Raw genomic sequence first — 23,182 nt, forward strand, 5'->3', positions numbered from 1 at the left:
TCAGAGCTGAAACCAAGGCTGTGACCCTGAATTAGTTTTCTGTGGTTACTATAACATGTTAGCACACAATTAGTGGCTTGAAACAACACACATTTCTTATCTTACAATTCTGTAGGTTAGAAGTCGGAAATGGGTCTTCCCTGGGCTAAAACCCATCTTTCCCACTAAATTGTAAGCTCCTTGAAAGCAGGACCTGTGCATTTTTATACTCATTCTGGAAACATTTTGAGAACCTACTAAGTTCTAAACATTGTGCTATGTGTTGAGGATGAAAAGATGCCCCTAGAAAACTTATGGTCTAGTACAAAATCCGATATACCATAAACTCAGTAAATGTGAATTAAGTTACATCAGAGGTTCAGGAATGTCAATTCAGTATTAAAGTCCAGAGTAACGTAATTGTGAATTCTGCCTTCTCACTTTTTTTTGCACATTATGCATAGCTGGTTGACAAGGCCTCATTATGACAGGAAAACTGAATTGATTTTAATACATTAAGCTTTGAATTTGGAAGTGTCTATAATTTTGTAGGATAAAATTCTTTTAACTGATACAAAGAATATGTGAACATAAGCAAAATAGTGTATTGTCGCGTCCAGCGCAACATGGGCAGTGAGGGAACGAGAAGGGGCCGCTTTAGGTTAAGTTTTAAGAAAGAAAGAAACAGACTTAATGCAGTTGAATCTCAGAGGGCCAAGGGTCTCACAGTCATGAAAGACTGGAGCGCAAAATCAGACCGACTGGTGGCTTTTATTGATTATACAAGGGAGTAAAAATTACCTACGGTCTGTGAAACTCATCCATCATATCACAAAGGTGATTTAATCCAATTATCCCTGCCTGCAAACAGCCGGAGCAGAAAGTCCTATGATGACTTATTTAAGGTGTGTACTCTCCTGGGGATAAGTCTCTCATGATAAAACTTTGTTGTTGAGCTAAACAGGGAGAGCTGATATTATCTCTCTCCTAACTTCTCTCACAATCAGGTGAGAGGGGAAGCCAGTGTCAGCAGTGACTTCCTTTAAGCAGAGGGAAGGGGAGGCAATGCTCCTTCCCATATTTTCCATAGTAGCTCATTGGGGGTCCCCACACGGTTCCGCCTGTCTTAGGTTGTTCCTCACGCGAGAAATCTTACCCGTCCTTGGCTGACAAACCATCTTTTGGGGACCAGACAGAGAGACATAAGGTGTAAACATAAAGATGAATCAAAGTCCCAAGAAGGCACAGTCTCACAGACTCTTCTTTCCTTAGGGAAAGGTACGAGGGGACAGTCGGCTACACTGCTGTGTGACAACAGTGTATTGAATTGCAAGGGGGTCAGGAGCAGGATGAAGACACTTGTCACACAGGGTGTCTGTCGGGTTCTCTGGTCCCGCTCCCCACATAAGAAGGCAGGACATGGTGAGGCCAAAAAGGAACACCCACGGAGCCATAGATATTCTCGCTGGCGGCTGGGTTGGAGACACAGGCAGCAGGAGCCACACTATCCGCAACCCGCCGTCCACTTCTCTACCAACTTCACTTGCTAACTGCAATCTGCCGTGCGAACTGCAATCCGCTCTTGCCAGCCCAGCCACCGTGTTCTTGCTAGCCCCCATTTGCTGCTAGTGTAGCCACAGCAGTTATATTAGTGGCCAATGGCTCACTGGTTACAGCTGACGGCCAACTAGCCACAGCTGATGGCCATCCAATCACAGTTGATGGCCATTTACTACCTGAGCCAGCACCTTTCCATGTGAGGCTGAGAGCCTGGAAACTGCACTCCTGGCTCTGTCCCCACAACACTTTATTTAATGAAATACTAAAACATCTTCAGAAACTTAATCTAAAATTAAAAGTAATAAAAGTGATAACTTATTCCAACCAGGAAACCAAATAACCTCATTATATCCATTCAAATATCACCTTTCTCTAACTAGGTGGAATATTTTCCCTGTTTAAAAGTTGATTGTCAGGCGGGGTGTCATGCTGGGTGGCCTGCGAGGTCTCTGCTCCCGCTCCCCATACAAGAACGCAGGATATGGTGAGGCCAAAAGGGAACACCCACGGAGCCATAGGTAGGGGAGTCATACCACTATATTCTCTCTGGCGGCACTATACTCTCACTGGAGGCTGGATCCACACTGTCCGCAAACCGCCACCCACGCTTGCCAGCCCAGCCGCCATCTTCTTGCTAGCCCCCATTCTTCCTCCCTCTCTCCAGCGTAGCCACAGCAGTTATATTGTGGCCAATGGCTCACTGGTTACAGCTGACGGCCAACTAGCCACAGCTGATGGCCATGCAATCACAGTTGGCCATTTACTACCTGAGCCAGCACCTGTCTATGTGAGGCCGAGAGCCTGGAAACTACTCCCTGGGGCTCCGCCCCCACATTGATATTTGGGTAAATGTGCCTTGAGCTGGGTAGAACTATAAAGATTGTGATCTCAAAGGTCCATTTCAGGTGTAAAATTCTAAAATGGTTTTATTTTACAAATACAGCTAGTGAGGCCCAGGGATAAATACCATTTACAATTGCCTATGTGGTGAAAATCACAGTGGGATGAGGACCAGGTTACTTAACACATCGATCTTTACTTTCTTACATTAGTTAATAATGCTAAAGATTATCAGAAGGAAAGGGAGAATAATAAAAAGGATACATTTTTACAATCTATGAAACATTAGCAAAGCTAATGGGATACTCCTATGTTGATAGCTTTCCCTGTGCCGGTCTTCAATCTAGCCTTATTTCTTTCCAGATGGTTTTCTAATTCAGGATAATGGCTTATAATATGAAAATTATCGTTCTCATTGTCAAATAATGGCATGTCAATATCCCCACATCATTTAATGCCTACTTAATCCTTCAGGGAGCATTATTGTTACTGTTTAACCCTTAGATTAAAAAGAATTTAAAAATCACAAGGTTATCATAATGAGATATATCAATGACTAAGATTGAAAGGCATTTTTAAAATAATTGCAATTGGCTTTTAGAATTCTTATTTCCATGTTGTTTATCTTTTAAGCCTGAATAGCAAACATCAATAAAGTTTATTTTTAGAAGCGATTCAAATCCAATATGGTGGTCAAAGTAACCTGTTAATTCCTGTTGGAAAGACTAATATCCTGATTTGCCTGTTGTAGGAAATAATTCTGAAATGGCCCCCAAGGTTCCCACTCTGGTGTGTGCACACCCTCTCCCAGTTAGGTAGTCAAACACTAACCTCGGCTGAGCTATAGAGGGGTTAGCTCAGGTAACAGATCTCAAATGAGTTCACTTTAGGATTAGGGAGATTGCCTTTGTGGTCCCAAGCCAGTCAGGTGAACTGTTAAAAGGGCCTGGGCTCGCTCTGGCGCAAGAGTCAGAGTGTCAGGGATTCCGTGGGAGGGAGGCTCTCCACTGACTTAGAACATGGAGGGAAGTCCAAGGCTAAGAATTCAGCCGCCAGCAAGGAAACCGGGACCTGAGTTGTACAATCACAAGGAACTGAATTCAACAACCAACCTGAATGAGTTTGGAAGCAGATTCTCCTCAGAACCCCCAGGTAAGGACTCGATCAGGCTGACACCTTGATTTCTGCCTAGTCAGACCCTGAACAGAGAAGGTAGTCATGCTGTGCCTAGATTTCTGACCTGCAGAACTGTGAGGTAATACATTTCTCTTGTTTTAAGCCACGAAGTTTGTGAAACCTTGTGATACGAAGCAATGGAAAGCTGAAATACTTGCTGTTCTGGTTTGTTGTGTGTGTGTGTGTTTGTTTGTTTTTAATTTGCAGTCATGTTTATATGAGGAAAAGGAGGAAGGAGATAAGTGGGACCCTGTCAAAAGAATAAAATAAGTCTGTATTTTCAATTCCAATTAGCTCCTATTAATTTGTTCCCAGAAAAGTGGGGTAGGCAAGGAAAATATATGTCCTGTAGTCCATTGTGTTGGTATAGCATTTTTTTTTTTATTGTAAGGTTAGCTTTTTGTATTCTTCACTGCAGAATACAGAGACTTAATGCAGTTGAATACAGTCAACTTAGAGCGCATATGTCATATTTGAAGATTCATTTCTTAATAGGATTGTTAGTTGCATAGCGTATTTTACTAATCAACTCTAAAAGTCACTTGGCTTTGGAATTGTTCATTGTTCTTGCAGCTGCTTCCTTGTTAAAATGTTCCTCCCACTTAAGACAGTAAATGCATGAAATGAAAGGTGATGGGTCTTAGAACCTATAGTTAATACACAAGTACTCATTGCTAACATATTGAATATGCAACTTTGAACTGGGCTTCTGGAAAATGCATATTGTACTTTCAAAATAGCCTTTTTGGCAGCCCCAACTGAAAATATGGAATGCCTTATAATTGTTAGAAATGTAGAGATTTTCCCAAGAAATTAAGACCCTAGAAAGAGCATATGAAACATATGAGTGAAGAACATAGGTATAAATTGTTAGCCACTAAAAAAGGAAAAAGAAAATTGTTAGCCACTACCCAAATGTTAGTGTCTTTTTGGTTGTATTGTTTGTATGCCAGTAAGTAAGAGCTTTTTTTTTTTTTTTTTGCTTTTTTTTTATGTTTTTGGCAAAATTTAAATTCTGTGTCCCATGATATTAGTATCGGATTTCAGCAATTTATTCCTGCAGGTGAACAACATGGTTTAGATATAACTGTGTCTGTTTCACATGCACACATACACATACCTTTCTTTTCAAATTAAAAAAAAAAAAGTGGTTGGGGTTTTTGGTGGAGGGAGTTGTCAGGAAAGAAAAGAATGGGGTACTTTCCTTTCCATCCTGGAGAAAGAGCCACTGGTTATGAAATCCACTGTATAATGGAAAGCATTGAAATGACAGGCCGGGCTCCATTCTTAATAGCTTTGATACTTGGGGCAAATTTCATCTCTCAAGTTTACCAGCTGCATAAACAACACTGAGAAATGGCCTGGGTAGAACTATTCAGGCAGGGCCTTGAAGACATGACACATCCAGCAAGACATGTAGGAGCATAAGAAGTCTAAGGGGGACTGTATCTCCCAACAGATGCAGTGTCCTGTCCTTGGGAAGGGGAGAGTCTGGCAGGGCACTTGCTCTGGTCCCAGCTCACTCGCTCTCTCCAGCAGCCTTCAAGCCTTTCTGAGAGATCTCTAGGTTCTGTCCTAGAGGAAATGAGATGACAAAAAACACCTACCACTTCATCTAGATATTAGATGTCATACTTCTCTGAAAGTCTTCATTTAAAATAAGTTCTACAGTTTGCCTAAGGCTAAAAATTGAGCCTCAGAATTTTCACATAACCAAGCACACAGTATGGCTGATTGCCCTCAAGTGTTAAATGGATGCTATAGAAAAGAAAGTGAATCATTGTAATTATTCAATTAAGGATGGTCTGTATAAAGAGAAATATATCTTAGAAAATGCAAACAATTATGAATGCATAACTAAGAAGTACTACCTCACTTTTTTTTCCTTTCATAACCATAAAAAAAAATCCAAGGATTGAATAAAGCATAAGGGTATTATGAGCATTTAAAAAATTATCTTCATGGAATGTCTGGATTAGCTTAGAGATATTTTAAATTGACTGCATTATTTGAGAGAAATTTTTTCAAGAAATGAATGAAAACACATTGCTTAGTCTTTTGAAACACTTTATATTTATTTTAGATAATGGAATAAATTCTGTGAATACACAAATTTGCTAAATAATACTATGTTTAGATCTGCTTGGTTGGTCAAAAGTTCTCAAAATAGGTTTAGCACCTTCTCTTTACCACTTGAAAAAATTCTTTATTGAAAGACTTAATAAAGATATAAATGACAGATACTTGGGAAGGGAAAGTGTTAATGATTTCAGTCCACACTAACTTGTGAAATAGTAAAGCACAGTTCTGGAAAAATCAATATTGTGCTATCATTGTTAAAATGTGACTGTACACAAATTCTATTTTGTCTGATTTGAATGTGGAAAGATAGAAGTCCAGGTGCATAGAGATTTGCTAACATCATCCAACAAAAGCTGTTCTGTCACTGTTAGACTAGGAACATAGGTTTTGAAGTATTTTAACACATAAGAAACAATACAAGCAAACCGTAGCTACCACGAATTCTCTGGAATGAATATGTATGGGTTTATTTGTTCATTCTTTCAGTACTGTTTTATTGGTTACCTATGCTTTGAAAACCTCCTCGCTGAGGATAGTCTAGAGAAGAGAAAGCTATGGTTTCTGAAGGAACTCAGTGTAGAGAGAGACAAAACAAAGGCCACACTGGGTGGTTAGTACTACGAAGAGGTGCTGGACACAATTAGGGAATGCCAGATGACAGATTCCCCCCCAGAGGGGTTATGGGTTTTTAAGTCTTTCATTTTAGTTCTTTCTGGTAGGGTCTGTTTGGTGGTTGGTTGTTTGGGGTTAATACACAAAATATTTCCTGACCTCTTCTTTAACAGGACAGGAAATTTTACTCCAAGCTAATAATCTCTTGAAGGAGTTTATGGTTTAGTTGTCTACAAATCGCTGCCCAATGTGCACACTCAGCTCCTGTGCACAGGTGAAGGGCATAAGTACAAAATAGGTAACAATAGCAGTGTGACGTGGGTGGGGCATGTACTGTAAGCCCGGCAGTTTGATAGGTGCTGTATGTCCATTACCTAATTCTCATAACCTTGTCGGGTTCTTTCTATTATCCTCACACGCAGAGAGGTCAAGTAGCTGGGGCTGGGATTTGGAGTGCGTGCGCCTTGTTGTGTGGGCTTCCCACTAACTTGAATATTCCTAAATATCAGGGACAGCTCTTTAATCCATATACCAGGGCAACCTCTACAGATTCTCCTTAGTAATCCAATTATTCCTTTTATGTCAGTCACTCTTGATTATAGGGAGCTCAGCTGGAGTGTTGTTACTCATGCCCAGTGACCCAGAATCAGTGTGTAGTAGGCATTGCGTAACCAGAGCTCTCAAACTTGATTGCCATGGGGTGAGGCAGGTAATACAAACAAATGGGACAGGTTGGCCTGGCACACGGCAAAGTACACGTACCTCTTAAAGGGGCAGGTCCTACTTAGTGCCACCTGGTTGCTACCATCACAGTGCAGGCCCAGTGGTGGCAAAGCTTCTGAATCTTCTAGAGAAAATGAAAAGCCACACGCTAGATATCATCTGTGGGTCGTGAGACCTGTTTGCTGGTGCCGCTCATCCCCTGCACATTGTGCTTTTCTAATTCCTCATTCCCGGCTGATTTTGGTCTTCATTTCAGTCCTCGCATGTAAGCCGTCCAAGGCAGTGGCCTCACATTTTGCTGCCAATCTATGGGGAGTCCTAGGCATCAGTATTTTTAAGAACTGTCCCAAAGTGAGGCTAACATGCTGCCAGGGTTGAAAACGACGACCTGCCTTAACTCAGTTTTCTTCATTTTGTAGTTCTATGAACTTGTCTTCACCCAGTAAATATTTCTACTACAGAGTCATCTGATAATTCATGTTGAAAAAGGCTCTGGGAGAATTTTGCCTGCTACCAAAATTGTGCTATCAGTTATAGCTAGGTCTGAATGTTTTCTGATTATTTATACTAATTAATTCTTCAGCTGCCACTTTTGAAGATGGATTTAAGAGTTAGACTGCCCTAGTTTATAAACAGGTGTGGTTTTCAGTCTGTCTACACAGCAAAATCGTCTGGGGACCTTTTAAAAAACCAGGATGTTTGGATACAACCACATTTACTATGTTTTCACAGAACTCAAAGAGATCATTGTAATGGAATGAAGGGCAGAATCAGTGCTCCAGTTCCCCAAACACAGGTTCATAAGCTACCGTGTTTCCCCCAAAATAAGAGCCGGACAATCAGCTCTAATGTATTTTTTGGAGCAAAAATGAATATAAGACCCAGTCTTATTTTACTATAAGACCGGGAATATAACATAATATATAATATAAATATAATATAATATACAATACAATGTAATATAATAAATATAATACCAGGTCTTATATTAAGTTTTGCTCCAAAAGACACATTAGATTAGAGCTGATTGTCTGGCTAGGTCTTATTTTCAGGGAAACACGGTACAGAAATGGCTCAACAAGGTGTCTTACCTGAGGGGACTTAGAGATCACTTGGAATAAATCAAATTATATCGTCATTTACTCCTGTGAACTCGTTTCTTCAGCTGTAAAAAAGGAGATAACACCTTTGTTATCTTATGTGTTACTTATGAGAGAATTCCATATAATGTTTATAAAACTCTCAGCAGTGTCACCTCTCAATACTTCTCAAAGCCTAATCAGACGGGCGGGTTTCCTGACAGGACATTCATATGAAGTGGTATATAAGTACTATTAGGACCTTGGCTTCCCTTTCTTTAACTGCTACCCAAATTAAAGCAGTTTTGTTTTTAATGAACTAGTTGCATGCCTTCCAATTATAAAGATAGAAAATAATTGCTTCACCCTATGCAGATAGCATGGTTTACCATAAAGAACCAGAAGTATCTCCAATAAGCCAAATGATCCCCGCTGAGGTCTCCACCCAACCCGGACAAACTAAGCGATTCAACTGAGCAGTTCAGTTTATTCAGCTTTGTGGGGCATGCTGGAAAACTAATTCAGGTGGATGAAAGCAATCAAATGTACTTTAAAATTCATATTAGGGTTCTTTGGTCACAGAGCCAACAGGTCACACGTTTCTCAAGTGTAACAGGCTAATTGATCTGTCACGTGGCCACAATGGCTTCCAATCTCCCTATCATAGTAGAAGTTAAAAAGAAAAGCTAAGTCTCTAGGGCACTTGGGGATAGAAATAAAGATAAAGGTTGTCTAGGAGAGACAACATGTTCAAATGCTCTGGCTGCTGGATGGGCTGGGAAGATCCACACAAGCAGCCTTGGATGCTTGTCCCGGGACACCTGGACTAGAAGCTCGATGGCGCCCCCTTGGGGCACACTGGCAATAAGGCTTTCAACGTGGCTTCATCCAGAACAGCTCAGCTCTTAAACGTTTTCTTAATTATCTTCCACATAAGTCTTCATTTACAGAAAAGAAAGGCCCTGCCTTTGTAGAGCGTATGTTCTGGTGGTATCTCAGCTTTCATTTTATAAACATGGATCCGATAACCTAAAAGCCATTTGAAGAAAACGAAAATACTGAATCTCTCACTGAAGTATTTCCGACAGACTTTTCAGAATCCGTTTTAATGACAGGTTCTTAGGTATTTTCCCCCTGGTTTTCTGTTCTCGTTTGTGCAAAGGCATATAGCTTTTGTGTAACTGTAATAAGTCTAGATGGTGAGATGCATAGATTGTAAATGCTTAATTCGAAATCTAGGAATTTTCCAGTGAATGCAACCTTAGAAGTTACCTCATCCAATTTCCTCTATGGAGGAGATAGTGAAATGTACATTTACCTTCCCAGCCAGCTACCTGTTCAGTGGGCTTCCTGCCCCCTCAAGGCCGTCAGGTTCCCACACAGCTTTGAGAGGATATTGTTGATTTGGTAACCAAAGCTTTAGGGCCTGATAGCCTTAAATATACAAACGCTGAGTCAAGCTATGAAAAATGAAGATTCATTATTTATTGTTTATAAAAATGTAAATTTATACATCAGAATGATTTTTTTTTTTTATTTTGTTGGGGAAGGGGAACAGGACATTATTGGGGAACAGTGTGTACTTCCAGGCCTTTTCTCCAAGTCAAGTTGCCGTCCCTTCACTCTTAGTTGTGGAGGGTGCCGTTCAGCCTCAAGTTGTTGCCTCAAGTTGTTGTCCTTTCAGTCTTAGTTGTGGAGGGCACAGCTCAGCTCCAGGTCCAGTTGCCGTTTTTCTAGTTGCAGGGGGCACAGCCCACCATCCCCTGTGGGAGTCAAGGAATCCAACTGGCAACCTTGTGATTGAGAGGACGCACTCCAACCAACTGAGCCATCCGGGAGGCAGCTCAGCTCAAGGTGCCGTGCTCAATCCCAGTTGCAGGGGGCGGAGCCCACCATCCCCTGCGGGACCCGAGGAGTTGAACCGGCAACCTTGTGGTTGAGAGCCCACTGGCCCATGTGAGAATCGAACTGGCAGGCTTAGGAGTTAGGAGCACGGAGCTCCAACCACCTGAGCCACCGGGCTGGCCTCAAAATGATTTTTGAATTAGCAAGCCTACTATTTTTAGCTAACATGAAGTATGTCCTGTTTGATTAAAATTCCTGACAGGATCTTAAACGACTCATCTGTGTTCTTCATGAATGCATATATTTAACCATTTATATTTAGTGCCTCCTCTGCACTGAGAATGAAGTGAAGCCCGAATAAGGAAGTTACAGTGCAGGGGAGAGAAAATGAACACCTGCAATAAAACTCCAATGCCCTGCTGAGAGTTTTGCTAATCAGACCTAGTTGTTGATGTTTGGTGGTGCTTTCCAATCTGATTGTCTACTTCCCTTTACTTAAAATCAGCAATCTGACTAAAACCAAACTAGCCAGGACTAATTTTTCTTTCTCCTGTGTTCTTTCTCTAGCCATTCTTCTCTCTGCAGATTGATTCTTTCAACATCTAGTGTGTATATGTGTGTGTTCTACATGTCAGACGAATTCTGATAATAGTATGAAAACAAAAAGGAAGGGTCCTACCTTAAGGCACTTATCTGCTCTTGAGGGAAATTCTGATTCACCTAAAAATTCAACAGTAAAACATCCATAATTCCTACTAGTAATAAAGAATGCCATGTATAATAAAAACTTATTTTTTCACTTAAAAATATTTAATGAAACTAAATTCTTAGTTTTAGGTATTCAGAAATATGTACAAATTTTTTAGTGGAATTAGAGACTGTTATCATATAGGAAGCATCATAAATTTAATCCAATAAAGACTTCTGGCAGAGCCACAACAAAACAATGCATTTTTTTCCTCCAGTGAATTCTAGTGTAGTTTTATGATCTGAGATTTTTAGAAATAAACACATTCTTTATACAAAGTTCAGGAGTAATATTCTCAAAGAGTTCTTTAAATTTTATAACAAATTAGTTTGTATGCGTTTTTTTCACCTAAACATTAAAACCAAAGCAAATTTCCACCATACTGAATTGGGCCTACGTTCTACGTCATTTTAAAAGCAAGACAGGGCTGATTCCTTTTGTCCTTTAAAAATAAATTTTAACTGAATTCTGTTGCATTCTCATGATAGTTGATTTAATGTCAATCCTAAAATAAGGAGAGACAGGGGTAAGCTGGTAAATTCAGGTAAATACAAGCTTACATCTAGAGCCTCTAAATATAGTGTTTGTATTCTCTCAGGGAGCCACACTCAGAAGTTAATTGGCAAAGTAGACTGGGCTTAGATTTGAAGTTCATCCACAATGGCAGAAGGACAGAAGTAGGAGACTGAGAATATCGATCAACAAGGTAGATTTGAAAAGATGACTAAGACCAGAAAATGAATGGTCATTTTCCAAGCCTACCTTAATTCAATCTTAAAGAAAAATGAATGATAACAAAATATTATTTAAGTGCCACGTTGTAAATAGAAAGTATTCTAAATGTTATGCATGCTTATAACTTGTATTTTATCAAATGTATTAACTAGATGAATCGTATATTTTCAAATATTTCTCTTAATTTTGAAGTTGTGGCAGAACTTTATTCATTTATTTATAATTTATTTAATACTGAAAGTCAGCTCACATTTCCCAAAATAAAAACACCTTTACCAAATTGAACTCTAAACTAATGATCCCCCATATGTGATGAGCAGATACATACCTTTGATTTCTTTATATTTATCTTAGTGTTGAATAAAAGTTATAAGAAAATACTAAGAAATAAGTCAGACAGAGAAAGGCAAATACCATATGATTTCATTTATATGTGGTATCTGAAAAAGCAATAAAAAAATAAAGAAAATACTAAGAAATGTGACCACAAAATAATTAAAATCTTGTATTGGACAAAACTTTGTACTATTAAAAGGCAAATATCAACTGAGGAAAATTCTGCAACATTTTTTTAAGTTAAAAGAACTTATGTTTTTAATATAAACACTTTTCACTAATTAATTTTTTTTAAAGGCAGCTTTTTCCCATTGGAAATGTGGGCAAATAGGAAACTACCAGGCATTTACCAAAAAAGAATGCAAATGACCCCAGCATGAAAAAAAGTTCAAAGTTATTAATCTTCAAAAATGCGAGTGAAAATAGGAAACTACCACTGTTCCCAATACTTGCAAAAGCAAACAAACAAAAAGGCAATCTCATACAGCTCTGTGTATAATTTGGCATAAACTTTCCAGAGAGCAGATGGTAAATTAAATACATATATATGTTCATATATATATATATATGAATGATAGCAAAGTATTATTTAAGGGCCACAGTGTGTGTGTGTGTGTGTGTGTGTGTGTGTGTGTATATATATATATATATATATATATATATATATTTACACTGTGGCCCTTAAATACATATATATGTATATATATATATATATTCATATTCTTTAAATTCTAGTGTAACAATTTCTCTTAAAGAATGAAACATCAAAGAATTACATTAATGGATATTTGAGAGAAAACATGGAGGGATATAAGTAATCGAAAGGAAATTTGTCAAAATATCAATAATAACATTGACTTTTCAATCACATTAAACAAATATTTATTGAATAACCAATTTGACTAGTGCTAGGAACCAGTCAAATTACTGTATATATACCAATGCCTGAAGTAAAAATTCTGCTTATTGAGTTTATATTGTAGTTAAGATTGATCTTCGATGTCTTTTGTTTCATTCCATATTCTTTTCAGTATTTTCCAAATGTCTCCAGTGAATGTATTTTCTTACATTATCAGAAATACAGGTTACTTCATTTATCCTAGTTAAAAGACAAACATTTGTTCTTTTTAAATATCATGTCAGGCTGAAATATTTTGACTAAACAAATGATTCTCTGTTGCGTTCCTTAAGTGTTTGACATGTTACATATTGAATTGGGCCACAAAGGCCCTAGCTGTATACAAAAATGTATGACCGTATATTAACTTTTTTTATTTACCACTATCATCATATCAAGCTAATAGTAGACTTCCTAAACATCATTTTTCCAAATTTCTTTTGACAATGAAGGATTTTGAGAATTTTTAAGAATGAGAAAAACCTATGAAGAAGGTGTGGAGACATTTCTCTCATCACTGATGCCCCTGGATCATAACAAAATCCTGAGTTGTACCTGACATTTTTACCGTTTTTCAATATATATACTATATCTTATGGGTCATGGGGAGGAAGAAATGGGGTCATTCAGGGTTAAGTACTGTGTTGTTGCATAACTACCTGTTAAACCTGAGTGGTAGTTCTTAATGTCTGTGTGCATCAGAATGACCCGCGGAGCTTAAAATGAAGCAGATTTTCAGGCGTCTGCCCAAGGGCTTGTGATGCAGTAGGTCTGAGACTGGGCCAAGTCTCTGTTTATTTTTATCAAGTAATCTCAAGTGGTTCTGATGGCAGTGGTTACATGTTAGAAAACACTGAGAATAAGCGACCCAGGGCTTGAAGTATAGCCCTGTAAGGTTTAAGATGTTAAATTCCGTGTTTCCCGGAAAATAAGACCTAGCAGGACAATCAGCTCTAATGCATCGTTTGGAGCAAAAATTAATATAAGACCTGGTCTTATTTTACTATAAGACCGGGTATAATATAGTATGCCATATATAATATAATACTGGGTCTTATATTAATTTTTACTCCAAAAGACACATTAGAGCTGATTGTTCAGCTAGGTCTTTTTTTTCGGGGAAACATGGTAGTTGTCTCTAAGAAAACATTTCCCTTTAGCCTAGCTCTTAGATATCCCATTTCTGTAAGGGCTTTCTAAGTCCTGTGCGCAATTACCATATTTTGCTGTGTGTAATACACTCCCATGTATAATGTGCACCTGTGTTTTTGGTCCAACTTTCAGGGAAAAAAATCTTTCATTTTAATTTTTTAATTCAATTTTTTATTTGTTTACATTTAGGTACATTTTATAAAGGAATTTTAGCATTTATTTTTTTTAACATATTACAGTTCAAGAAGTTGTATGTAACAAATAATTACAAAACACAAAAACAGATACAAGGTACGAGAAATGTTACTTACCGGTAACAAATTTACAGTATTTATGCATCATAGAAGGCCAAGAACTCTTCATTGTTGTAAGTTCATCCGTAAGTTCAACAAAACCAATTATCATATTCCAGGATGTTATTTTGCATACGGATATCGTTATTGATTTCTAGAGTTACACTATTAACTGATAAGCTTAAATGTAGGGAGCTGGAGCATTAAGGGTTAAGAAAATGTAACTTCAAGCAGAGTTTGGGAAGATCGCTAAGGAGATCTAAGATAAGAACAGACTCCAGCTGTACTGGGGATGAGGAATTGTCAAAGAGATAAAGACAGTCAGGGTCAAACTTTGTAAAAACATAATAAATCTGTACTCCCTGCCTCAGTTGCTCTATGTAACCTTCTTGTCTCTGTGTGCATAAAAGAAAGCTGGAAAATAAAGCAGGCGCTGCAGTCTAATTAGAACTGCTCGCCCTCCCGATCCCATCTTTGTCTCTTGTCTATTTTTTTCTCAATCCTCACTCCCCGCTTCAGGAACCGTTCATCTCGTCGGCAGGCTCCGACACATAAATAAAATAATTAAAAACATTTATATAGATACGGAATTAGTACTACCCATGTATAATGCACATCCTTATTTTTCCCTCACAAATTTGGGCAAAAAATATGGCATATGCCGAGCATTTCTTGAAGGTCTACTTTCGAGCTCTCCTTTTCCAAATCAAATGGCTTTGGACTGAATGGAAATACCTAGGTCACCTCCAGCATAAACAGTTGTTTTCTTTGTTGGTTTTCCTAGTCTTTGTGTCTCAAACTTGAGCCATCCATGCTCAGGGGAAGAATCTTTCAGACTTAACACGTTGCGTACGGATCACGAGAATCTTCGTTTTTTTCTGAGCCATGCGTTAAGGACGGATAAAGAGAATTCTCGTTTTTACTGTTGACTCTTTTTACTTTGCACATTTTATTGAATTATTTGTGTTTCGTTAATAATAAAGGAAGCTGCTTTCTGCAGTATCACACCAGGAGGGATTACTAACATCATAGGTGAGTAAATCCTAAAAAATTCCATAGAAAAATAATAAATGACATAGAAGCATTTACGCTTTAAAGAGAAGAGTGCATTTTAAAGTAGTTTCTTTAAAAAACCTGCCAGAACAGAGGGGTATGAGGGATTTTAAACCCCGCCGTACGCAACGTGTTAATAGGCTTCCAAATGCCTCTATTTGATAAATACTGACCTGAGGAACTGAAACATGATGCTCTTCCAAGTGGAAATATCACTGCAAAACATAAATTTTGGCTTTTCAATTAGCAAAACAAATTTTCCTAGCTTCCCGTATCAAAATGAACACCTGAAAATTAAAAATTCTCGGTTTATAGATTCCAAAATAGACGTGCAAATCATGTTGATCTTCAGTTGCCAGTTTAAGGTACATTTTTAAATCTATTTAAATGGTGATGCTTCAAGCATGATCATAATCTGATCCAACATTGCATAAAATTATAAAGTAAACCGAGGTGATCCCTCATCTCTGCTTCTTAATTCTGCCCTATCTGGAAAAGTGTCCATTTCCACCTTTTTCTGGCACTAGGGCCTGTGGGAGCTTTCTCCACTATTCCAGTTAATTCTAGCATCCAAACCTGCCTTTCTTAGCTGCTAACAGTATCATACAAATAGAAGTACATGTTTTACTTTTTCCTGGGATTTTTTTCCTGGGATTTTTGCATTTTGTGGACGGAAGATTTTGTGCTATTCTGGAGGAATGTTGAATATTTACAAGAGTTCAGAAAACATTTGTGGGGGGCTAAAATGTTTCCCCTGAAATCAAAATCCCTGAGACTATTTTCCCCCTGAGAAATCATCCTGACCTTTGTTATTCCTCCTTAATATTTCAAAAATATGGTAGTCATAAAATACCATCCTAATCATAGACACTCCAATGTGTCTCTTACTATGTTTCTTTTACTTTTCCTTTACAGTTTCTTAAAACAAATTAAACACATGATATGAATTTATAAAAATTCATATGAATCAATAATATGTATGTACATTAATATATTCCCATATTTACTGTAAATTGCTACAAAGTGGAGATTACTTTCAAGTAATGGTTTTTACATGGTTATTGTGCAAGAACTGTATTTGTCTTGTATCATGGAGACATAGGACAATGGAGACATGCGTATCAAGTTGAAAATATGTGGTACGATAAAAACAAAAACAGTTGCACTAGTTGATGAAACACCAGAGATTTGTTTTGTCAACTCATCAGATATTGGTGTACTTAATTGTACTTAATGATTTTTGTTCCTCAGAGTTTTGTTTGTTTTATTTTGGAAGTTTCTATTGAGAGAGCAATAAAGAGATAAGCCACTTGTAACAGGTTCTAAATATGTTTTTAATTCAGAGCCTAACCTATTGTTTGACATGTTGTAGGCCCTCTGTAGGTATTTGCTGATTGGTTTAGGAAGTAGGGATCTACAGACTCTAAAATGGCAGAGTGGAAAGTGCACTAAATTGGGTCCTGCCCCTGGCAGGCTATGTGAGACCAAGGCAGTCATTTCACCCAGACTCATACACTTACTAATTTTAAGTTTACCCAGCTTGCAATTATTCATTCATAAAATTTCATAGTTGGTAGAGAAGTCACGTATTGTCTAATATAGCCCCTCTTTTCCAGATGAAGAGTCTGAGCCCCAGATGGTTTCGATGATTTGCCTTAAATAATTAGGAGCAAAAATATGTCACTAATCCTCATCCCGGCTTTTCATTGTATGCTTTCTCAATTCTCCCTCCCCTCAAAAGTAAGTGCTATACTGACTCCTTATGTATTAGTTTAGCCTGTTTTTGAACTTGATACAACATTTTATCTACTGTAATATTAATGGACACTTGTGTGGTTTCCGCTTTGGGCTGTGATGAATAGTGCTGCTGCAAACAACCTTGTCAATGTCTCTTCAGTGAACATTTGCACACATTTCTGTTTGATATATTAGCAGGAATGGAATTACTAGGTCATAAGCTGCGCATTTATAGAGCTCTGGTAGAAACTGCCAGAAAGATTTCCAAAGTTATCATACCACATTACATTCAATATAGTATAAGAACAACCCATCACTGTAGTTTCTGTTTCTGTCTCTCTCTCTCTCTCTCTCTCTCTCTCTCTCTCTCTCTCTCTCTCTCTCTGTCTCTCTCTCTCTCTCTCTCTCTCTCTCTCTCTCTCTCTCTGTCTCTCTCTCTCTGTCTCTGTCTCTCTCTCTCTCTCTCTCTCTCTCTCTCTCTCTCTCTCTCTCTCGGTAGTTAATTCCTCTAAATTATATATAATTTTAAGAAATGACTGACACCGTTGTATGTGCACTTACACCACCCACGTTGTGTCTCTTCACCTTCCTCCCAAAATTGTGATTAAGTTATCTCTTCTGTTGGTTATATTTGTAACTTAACATGATACTCTTTTTGTGTCTTCTTGCTGTCATCTTTAAGCAGTTTCCCTTATCTCTCTACTATGTTAGGTGTAAATACTAATGACTTTCTCTTATACTTCCTTAACTCCTATCATCTATAACATGAATTTTTAAGAAATCTTTAATTTGGGTTAACTTTAGATTTATAGAAACACTGCAAATATAGTACATTTCCCCCTCAGTACATAACCATGGTATTTTGTCAAAAATAAGAAACCAATATCGGTGCATTGCCGTTAACTGAACACCAAACTTTAGTTGTACTTCACTAGTTTTTCTGCTACTGCCCATTTCTGTTCCAATCTAGGACACTAGAATTCATTTATTCATCATGCTTCCATATTCTCTTCTGGTCTATGACAGTTTCTCAGTCTTTCCTTGTTTTCAGTGACCTTGAAAGTTTTGAGTACTAGTTGAGTATTTTGGAAAATGTACCATGATTTTTCTCATGATGTTACTGGGATTGTGAGATTTGGGGAAGACTGCCACAGAAGTAAAGTATCTACATCACATCATATCAGGGGTACATGACATCCCTAGCCATGTTAACATTCATCATTGGTTACGGTAGTGTTTAATGGGTTTCTCCACTGTCAAGTTACTATTTATCTCCTTTTCATACTCTAGTCTTTGGAAGCTAGTCACTAAATCTAGGCCACATTCACTTTTAAATAGTGTGATAGGCAGATTCTAAAATGATTCTCAAGTTTCCCACCTCTTGGTATTTATATTGTATATAATTCCTTCCTCTCCAATGAGGGCAGGGCTTGTAATATAATGAGATAATGACAAAAGTGATGGGGTAGTGACTGCTGTGACTGTTATGCTGTGCAGACTGGAGGGAGATTCTCCTGGTGACATTAAAAAAAGTAAGCCTCGTGTTGTAAGAAGCTACGTGGCTAAGCCCTGACAGTGGTCTCTTGGAGCTGAGAGATTTTAGTTAATTTGTGATACAACAATAGAAAATTAATTCCAAAAATTACAGGAAATTAATACAGATGCTGAAGACCAGAAAACTACCATTCTTTTTGCTATCAACATTGTCTTTTATGTCTTACCTATTAGTTAATTCTAAATGTAGGAAAGCAATAAATAACTTCCATTATTACGGTCATATATACTTGTATATACTCTACTGCAAAATTTAACTATGTGCTAGGATCCCATGCAAGTTAAATGAATTTTTTCTCCTAATCTAGTGCTCAAAAATCATGGCATGCTTTAATTTGCTTTAGATTCAGTTTTAGGTAAATAATCTTTTAAAACTCTATATTTTTTCTTATAAAAAGAGGAAATATCCAAATGCCTCCAAGCATTTAATTATTTCTATTTATTGAATAGAAATTATTGCGTTCTTTATTGAAGGCATATTCTTAGAGTCCATTGATTGATTCCTACTCTAATTTGGACTCTGACTTCTAGGCCTGAGGAACAGACGTCAATTTTGGGGTGTGGTATATTCTAAGGTCTCTCTGGAATGCTTATGAATATTTTTTAAAAGTCCCATTTTGTCCATAAATTATTTGCTTAACAAGATCAGTTCTATCTGTTGACCTTGCTTTTTTCTTTGCTGGTGGTTGTCTTCATATGGTCCATAATTAGTGATTGTTCAAATTTAAGAATAAAAAAACGATTATGCCAAGTACTTGGTATGGGTTTCCGATGTGGTCTATGAAAATGTGCTTTTCTCACAGGACACTCCCCTGAATGAGAAGGCTGATTGGAATCTCGTTGTCCTCTTTTTCCTCTGAGTGAGCCTTGTTGGCAAGTTTTGTGGTCAGAGGCAGAGAACTGACTTGTAAGTTAGGAGTTCCCCAAATGCTAGAATGAGGAATTCTTTGGGGATAGCTGCGCCCACACAAGTACTGTAGCTTTCCTTAGGCAGCTTTTTTACAATTTTTTTTTTTTTTATGAAGAGGTTCAATGTGTTTTATGATGGAAAGAGGGAGGTAAGCACTGTGTGTGTGTGTGTGTGTGTGTGTGTGTGTGTGTGTAGGTGAATTTGCTGGTGTGGTCACTCTCTAAAGAGACATTAAATAAAAACTTCTATTTTATTTTGCTCTTTTTACTTTCATGACTACATACACCGAGCTTAGTCCATTCTGGGGTTCTACTGGAGAGTTTGGCTTTCACCTATATTTTGGTTCCTTCCTGGTCTTTCTTTCTCATTAGCAGATTTCCCTACACAGTAAGTCCTTACTTAATATTGCCAATAGGTTCTACAACTTTAATCCAAACAACATATAATGAAACCAATTTTACCTTAGGCTAATTGACTTAAATGAGTTAAGTTCCCACAGCATCTCTGACATTATAACACAACGACAGTGAATGAAAATGACTTTATTCGAAAACCTGCTGTGCTTAGACTTCCAGAAAATTATTAGTCTCTAATTCCCCAATAAGTGCCTAGAAATCTACTCACTCTTATAAGTTTATTCATTTCTGTGTTCCTTTATTGTTTTGGGAAAGGAGAGAGGCAGGCAAAGCATATATTTATACAGTTTTGAACTAGCACCAAGGGAGCTCTCTTTTAACCATAACTTTCCACCGCCAGTCTCTGGCTAACTTGTTGACTTCATGCCTCCACAGTTCTTTTTTTGTTACACGCACAAATAGCCAATGTTGACATATGCATGGGTTTCTTTTAATTTTTTTGGTTAAGTATATGCATATTTGGTATACAAGCTTATATTGGTTATATTAATTTCAGGTGTACGATGCAGTGATTTTACATTTTTATGCCTTACAATATGATCACCTCACTAATTCTAGTCACCATGCAAATTTATCAAAATATTACTGACTAGATTTCCCTTGTCCTTTTCATCCATCCTCCCCATGCCTTCCCTTCTGGTCTCTGTTTCTATGTATCTGTTTTTAGAGTCCACATGTAAGTGAAACCATATGGTATTTGTCTTTCTCTGCTTGACTTATTTCACTTAGTATTATACCCTCTAGGGCCATCCATGTTGTCACAAATGTCAAGCTTTTATTCTTTTTATTGCTGACACACACCACATCTTCTTTATCCAGTCATCTATAAATGGGCATCTAGGTTGCTCCGTATCTTGACTATTGTAAATAATGCTGCAGTGAACATAGGGTTGCATATATCTTTTTGAATTAGTGTTCTCGTTTTTCTTTGGATAAATACCCAGAAGTGGATTGCTGGGTCATATGGTATATCCATTTTTAGTTTTTTGAGGAAACGCCATACTGTTTTCCATAGTGGCTGCACCAATTTGCAGTCCCACCAACAGAGCACAAGGGTTCCCTTTTCTTCACATCCTCACCAGCACTTATTTGTTGACTTTTTGATAATAGCCATTCTGATTGGTTGAGGTGGTTTCTCATCGTGGTTTTGATTTGCATTTGCCTGATGATTACTGATGTTGAGCATCTTTTCATATGTCTGTTGGCCATCTGTATGTCTTCTTTGGAGAAATGTCTTTTCAGGTCATTTTTCAAATGTCATTTTTTCAATCAGATTATTTATTTTTTTGTTACTGTGTTGTGTGAGTTTCTTACATATTTTGGATCTCAGCTCCTTATCAGATATATCATTTGCAAATGTATTCTTTCATTCAGTAGATTCTCTTTTAGGTTTGTTGAAGGTTTCTTTCACTGTAAGAAGCTTTTTAGTTTGATGAAGTCTCATTTGTTCAGTTTTTATACATAGATTTCTTGTAGCAGTTGCAGGGTCAGATTCTTGGGTTTTAAACTTGGCTCTGGAACTGTCTGATGCATCACTTTAGAAGAGTTGCATAAAATTTGTGCCTCAGCCAGGACCCAATCAAGATAATTACTGTTGTCTACTTCATAGAGTCATCTGAGAATGACTTCATGCATTTTCATGGCCATAGCATTTCTAAAACTGTCATCTGACTTTAAAATAACCTTCTCTGTTATAAAAACCATAAGCCAACACAGAAGAATGTCAGCAGGCAGAGGTAAACTGAATATGTTCCAATGTTCCATTAACACATCTTGAAAATTCTTCATCATTATCATTGGTGAGTGATTTCATAACCAACATCTAGAATGCTGGGCTTCGGGACCAGCCAGGAAGAAAAACAGCAATATAACTTTCTAAGTCCTGTCTCTTGATATAACTTATCCTCAGTGCTGATTTCATGATGATTATTTTAAATAAATATCTGACTAAATGGGAACTTGATGAACCATTGCATAATTAAATAAACATGAAACAGCAGGGATGCATACTCTGGGCTCTCTCAAATAGGCAAGACATATTTTCACTTTATTTGGTTGATAGAAGAAAGGTGACTCTAAGGGGAAATTTTTTTAACACATTTTTAAGGTACATGACATATATAGTGAGAAATAAAGGACTTCCATCGCAAACATCAACATTTATATATTTTAAACTTTCACAATTAACCAAAAGAGAGGTACAACCGAGCGGCCGGGTAGCTCAGTTGGTTAGAGCACAGTGCTCTTAACAACAAGGTTGCCGGTTCCGTTCCCACATAGGCCAGTGAACTGCGCTCTCAACAGTTAGATTGAAGACAATGGCTTGAGGCTTGAGCTTGGAGCTGGGCCCCTGATAGGCAGCTGGTTGGCTCAGTGGTTGGAGCAAGGTGCTCATAACACCAAGGTCGCCAGTTCAAGTCCCACATGGGCCAGTGAGCTGCGCCCTCCACAACTAGATTGAAAAGCTACAACTTGGCATCCTGGAAAAACACAATGTTCCCCAATATTCCCCAATTTAAAAGAAGAAGAAGAAGAAGAGATATAATCTTTAAATGTTCCTTTATGTGTTTCCAGGATTTGAATTAGGTAAACAAATCATTTCTACCTTGGTCTGGGCTCTGTCTCTGGCAGACACAAAAGAACTTGTGGGAATGCTTGGTTGTTTTCGTTGCTATTTGTCTCAGGAAATTAGTTGAAGAGACAAAATACACGGGTCTCCTTAATATCCTATGATGATAGCAATATATGTATATCTAAAATTTTTGTATTTAAAAAATTTTTCAACAGTTATTACTTTAGGGGAAAAAAAATCTATAATCCTATTGCCGCTTATAAAGATAGTTCTTTTTTTTAAACATTGTATAAGGCACAGACCGGGTGCTTTGTGACAATTCTTGTCCCTTTTCCTTCCATATGTGTCTCCTTCATGACTTTCATGACCACTGTTCTGTGTTAGGTTCAGGTGTCAATAACCATAGAAATGAGCCCCCTATCTTGGGTTATGACTGATGATGGGCTCTGTAGTTGGAGTCCCCTCTAAATATATTACTGGACACTAACTTGGCCTTCCCCAGAGTATTTTTGTCTGTCCCTATAGGCTTTAGAGCATTCCCCTCTTCAATTTGATATTTCAGTGTCCACAGATGTTTGCTATGGCTGTCTGCAAACTTAAATAAGACCATATCTGACACTGATCCTGAAGAGACACTGTTCTTTATGCTGCTTCTACTGAAGATGTACCTGCCTGTTGGATTTGATTTTTTTAAAACCTATCTTGATGCCAATTATTTATAAAAATGTCTTCCTATTCTCCATTTTACAAGAGCCGTTACAGGTAGAAACTTGTTACTGATTTCTGAAAACAGAGATTACCCCACTGCTTCCTCACATTGCCTCTCTCCTCCACCAATAATAATAATAATAATAATAATAATAATAAATTAAAATTTAAAAA

The 23,182-nt window shown here is 37.7% G+C and overlaps 1 protein-coding gene across 1 annotated transcript in view; it reads left to right on the top strand.

The window, feature by feature from the left end:
- The first annotated feature begins 3,390 nt into the window (after positions 1-3,390).
- The window catches only part of MYH16 (myosin heavy chain 16), a 207,592-nt gene continuing 187,800 nt past the window's right edge, over positions 3,391-23,182 (top strand). Inside the window, exon 1 of the mRNA XM_088796692.1 lies at positions 3,391-3,531. Within this exon, the coding sequence (XP_088652818.1) occupies positions 3,496-3,531 (36 nt within the window). The 5' untranslated portion in view covers positions 3,391-3,495. The remainder of the gene's footprint in view (positions 3,532-23,182) is intronic.

This window comes from Rhinolophus sinicus, chromosome 3 (assembly GCF_057876585.1).
Source record: "Rhinolophus sinicus isolate RSI-liver-muscle chromosome 3, RSI-T2T, whole genome shotgun sequence".
Taxonomy (NCBI): domain Eukaryota; kingdom Metazoa; phylum Chordata; class Mammalia; order Chiroptera; family Rhinolophidae; genus Rhinolophus; species Rhinolophus sinicus.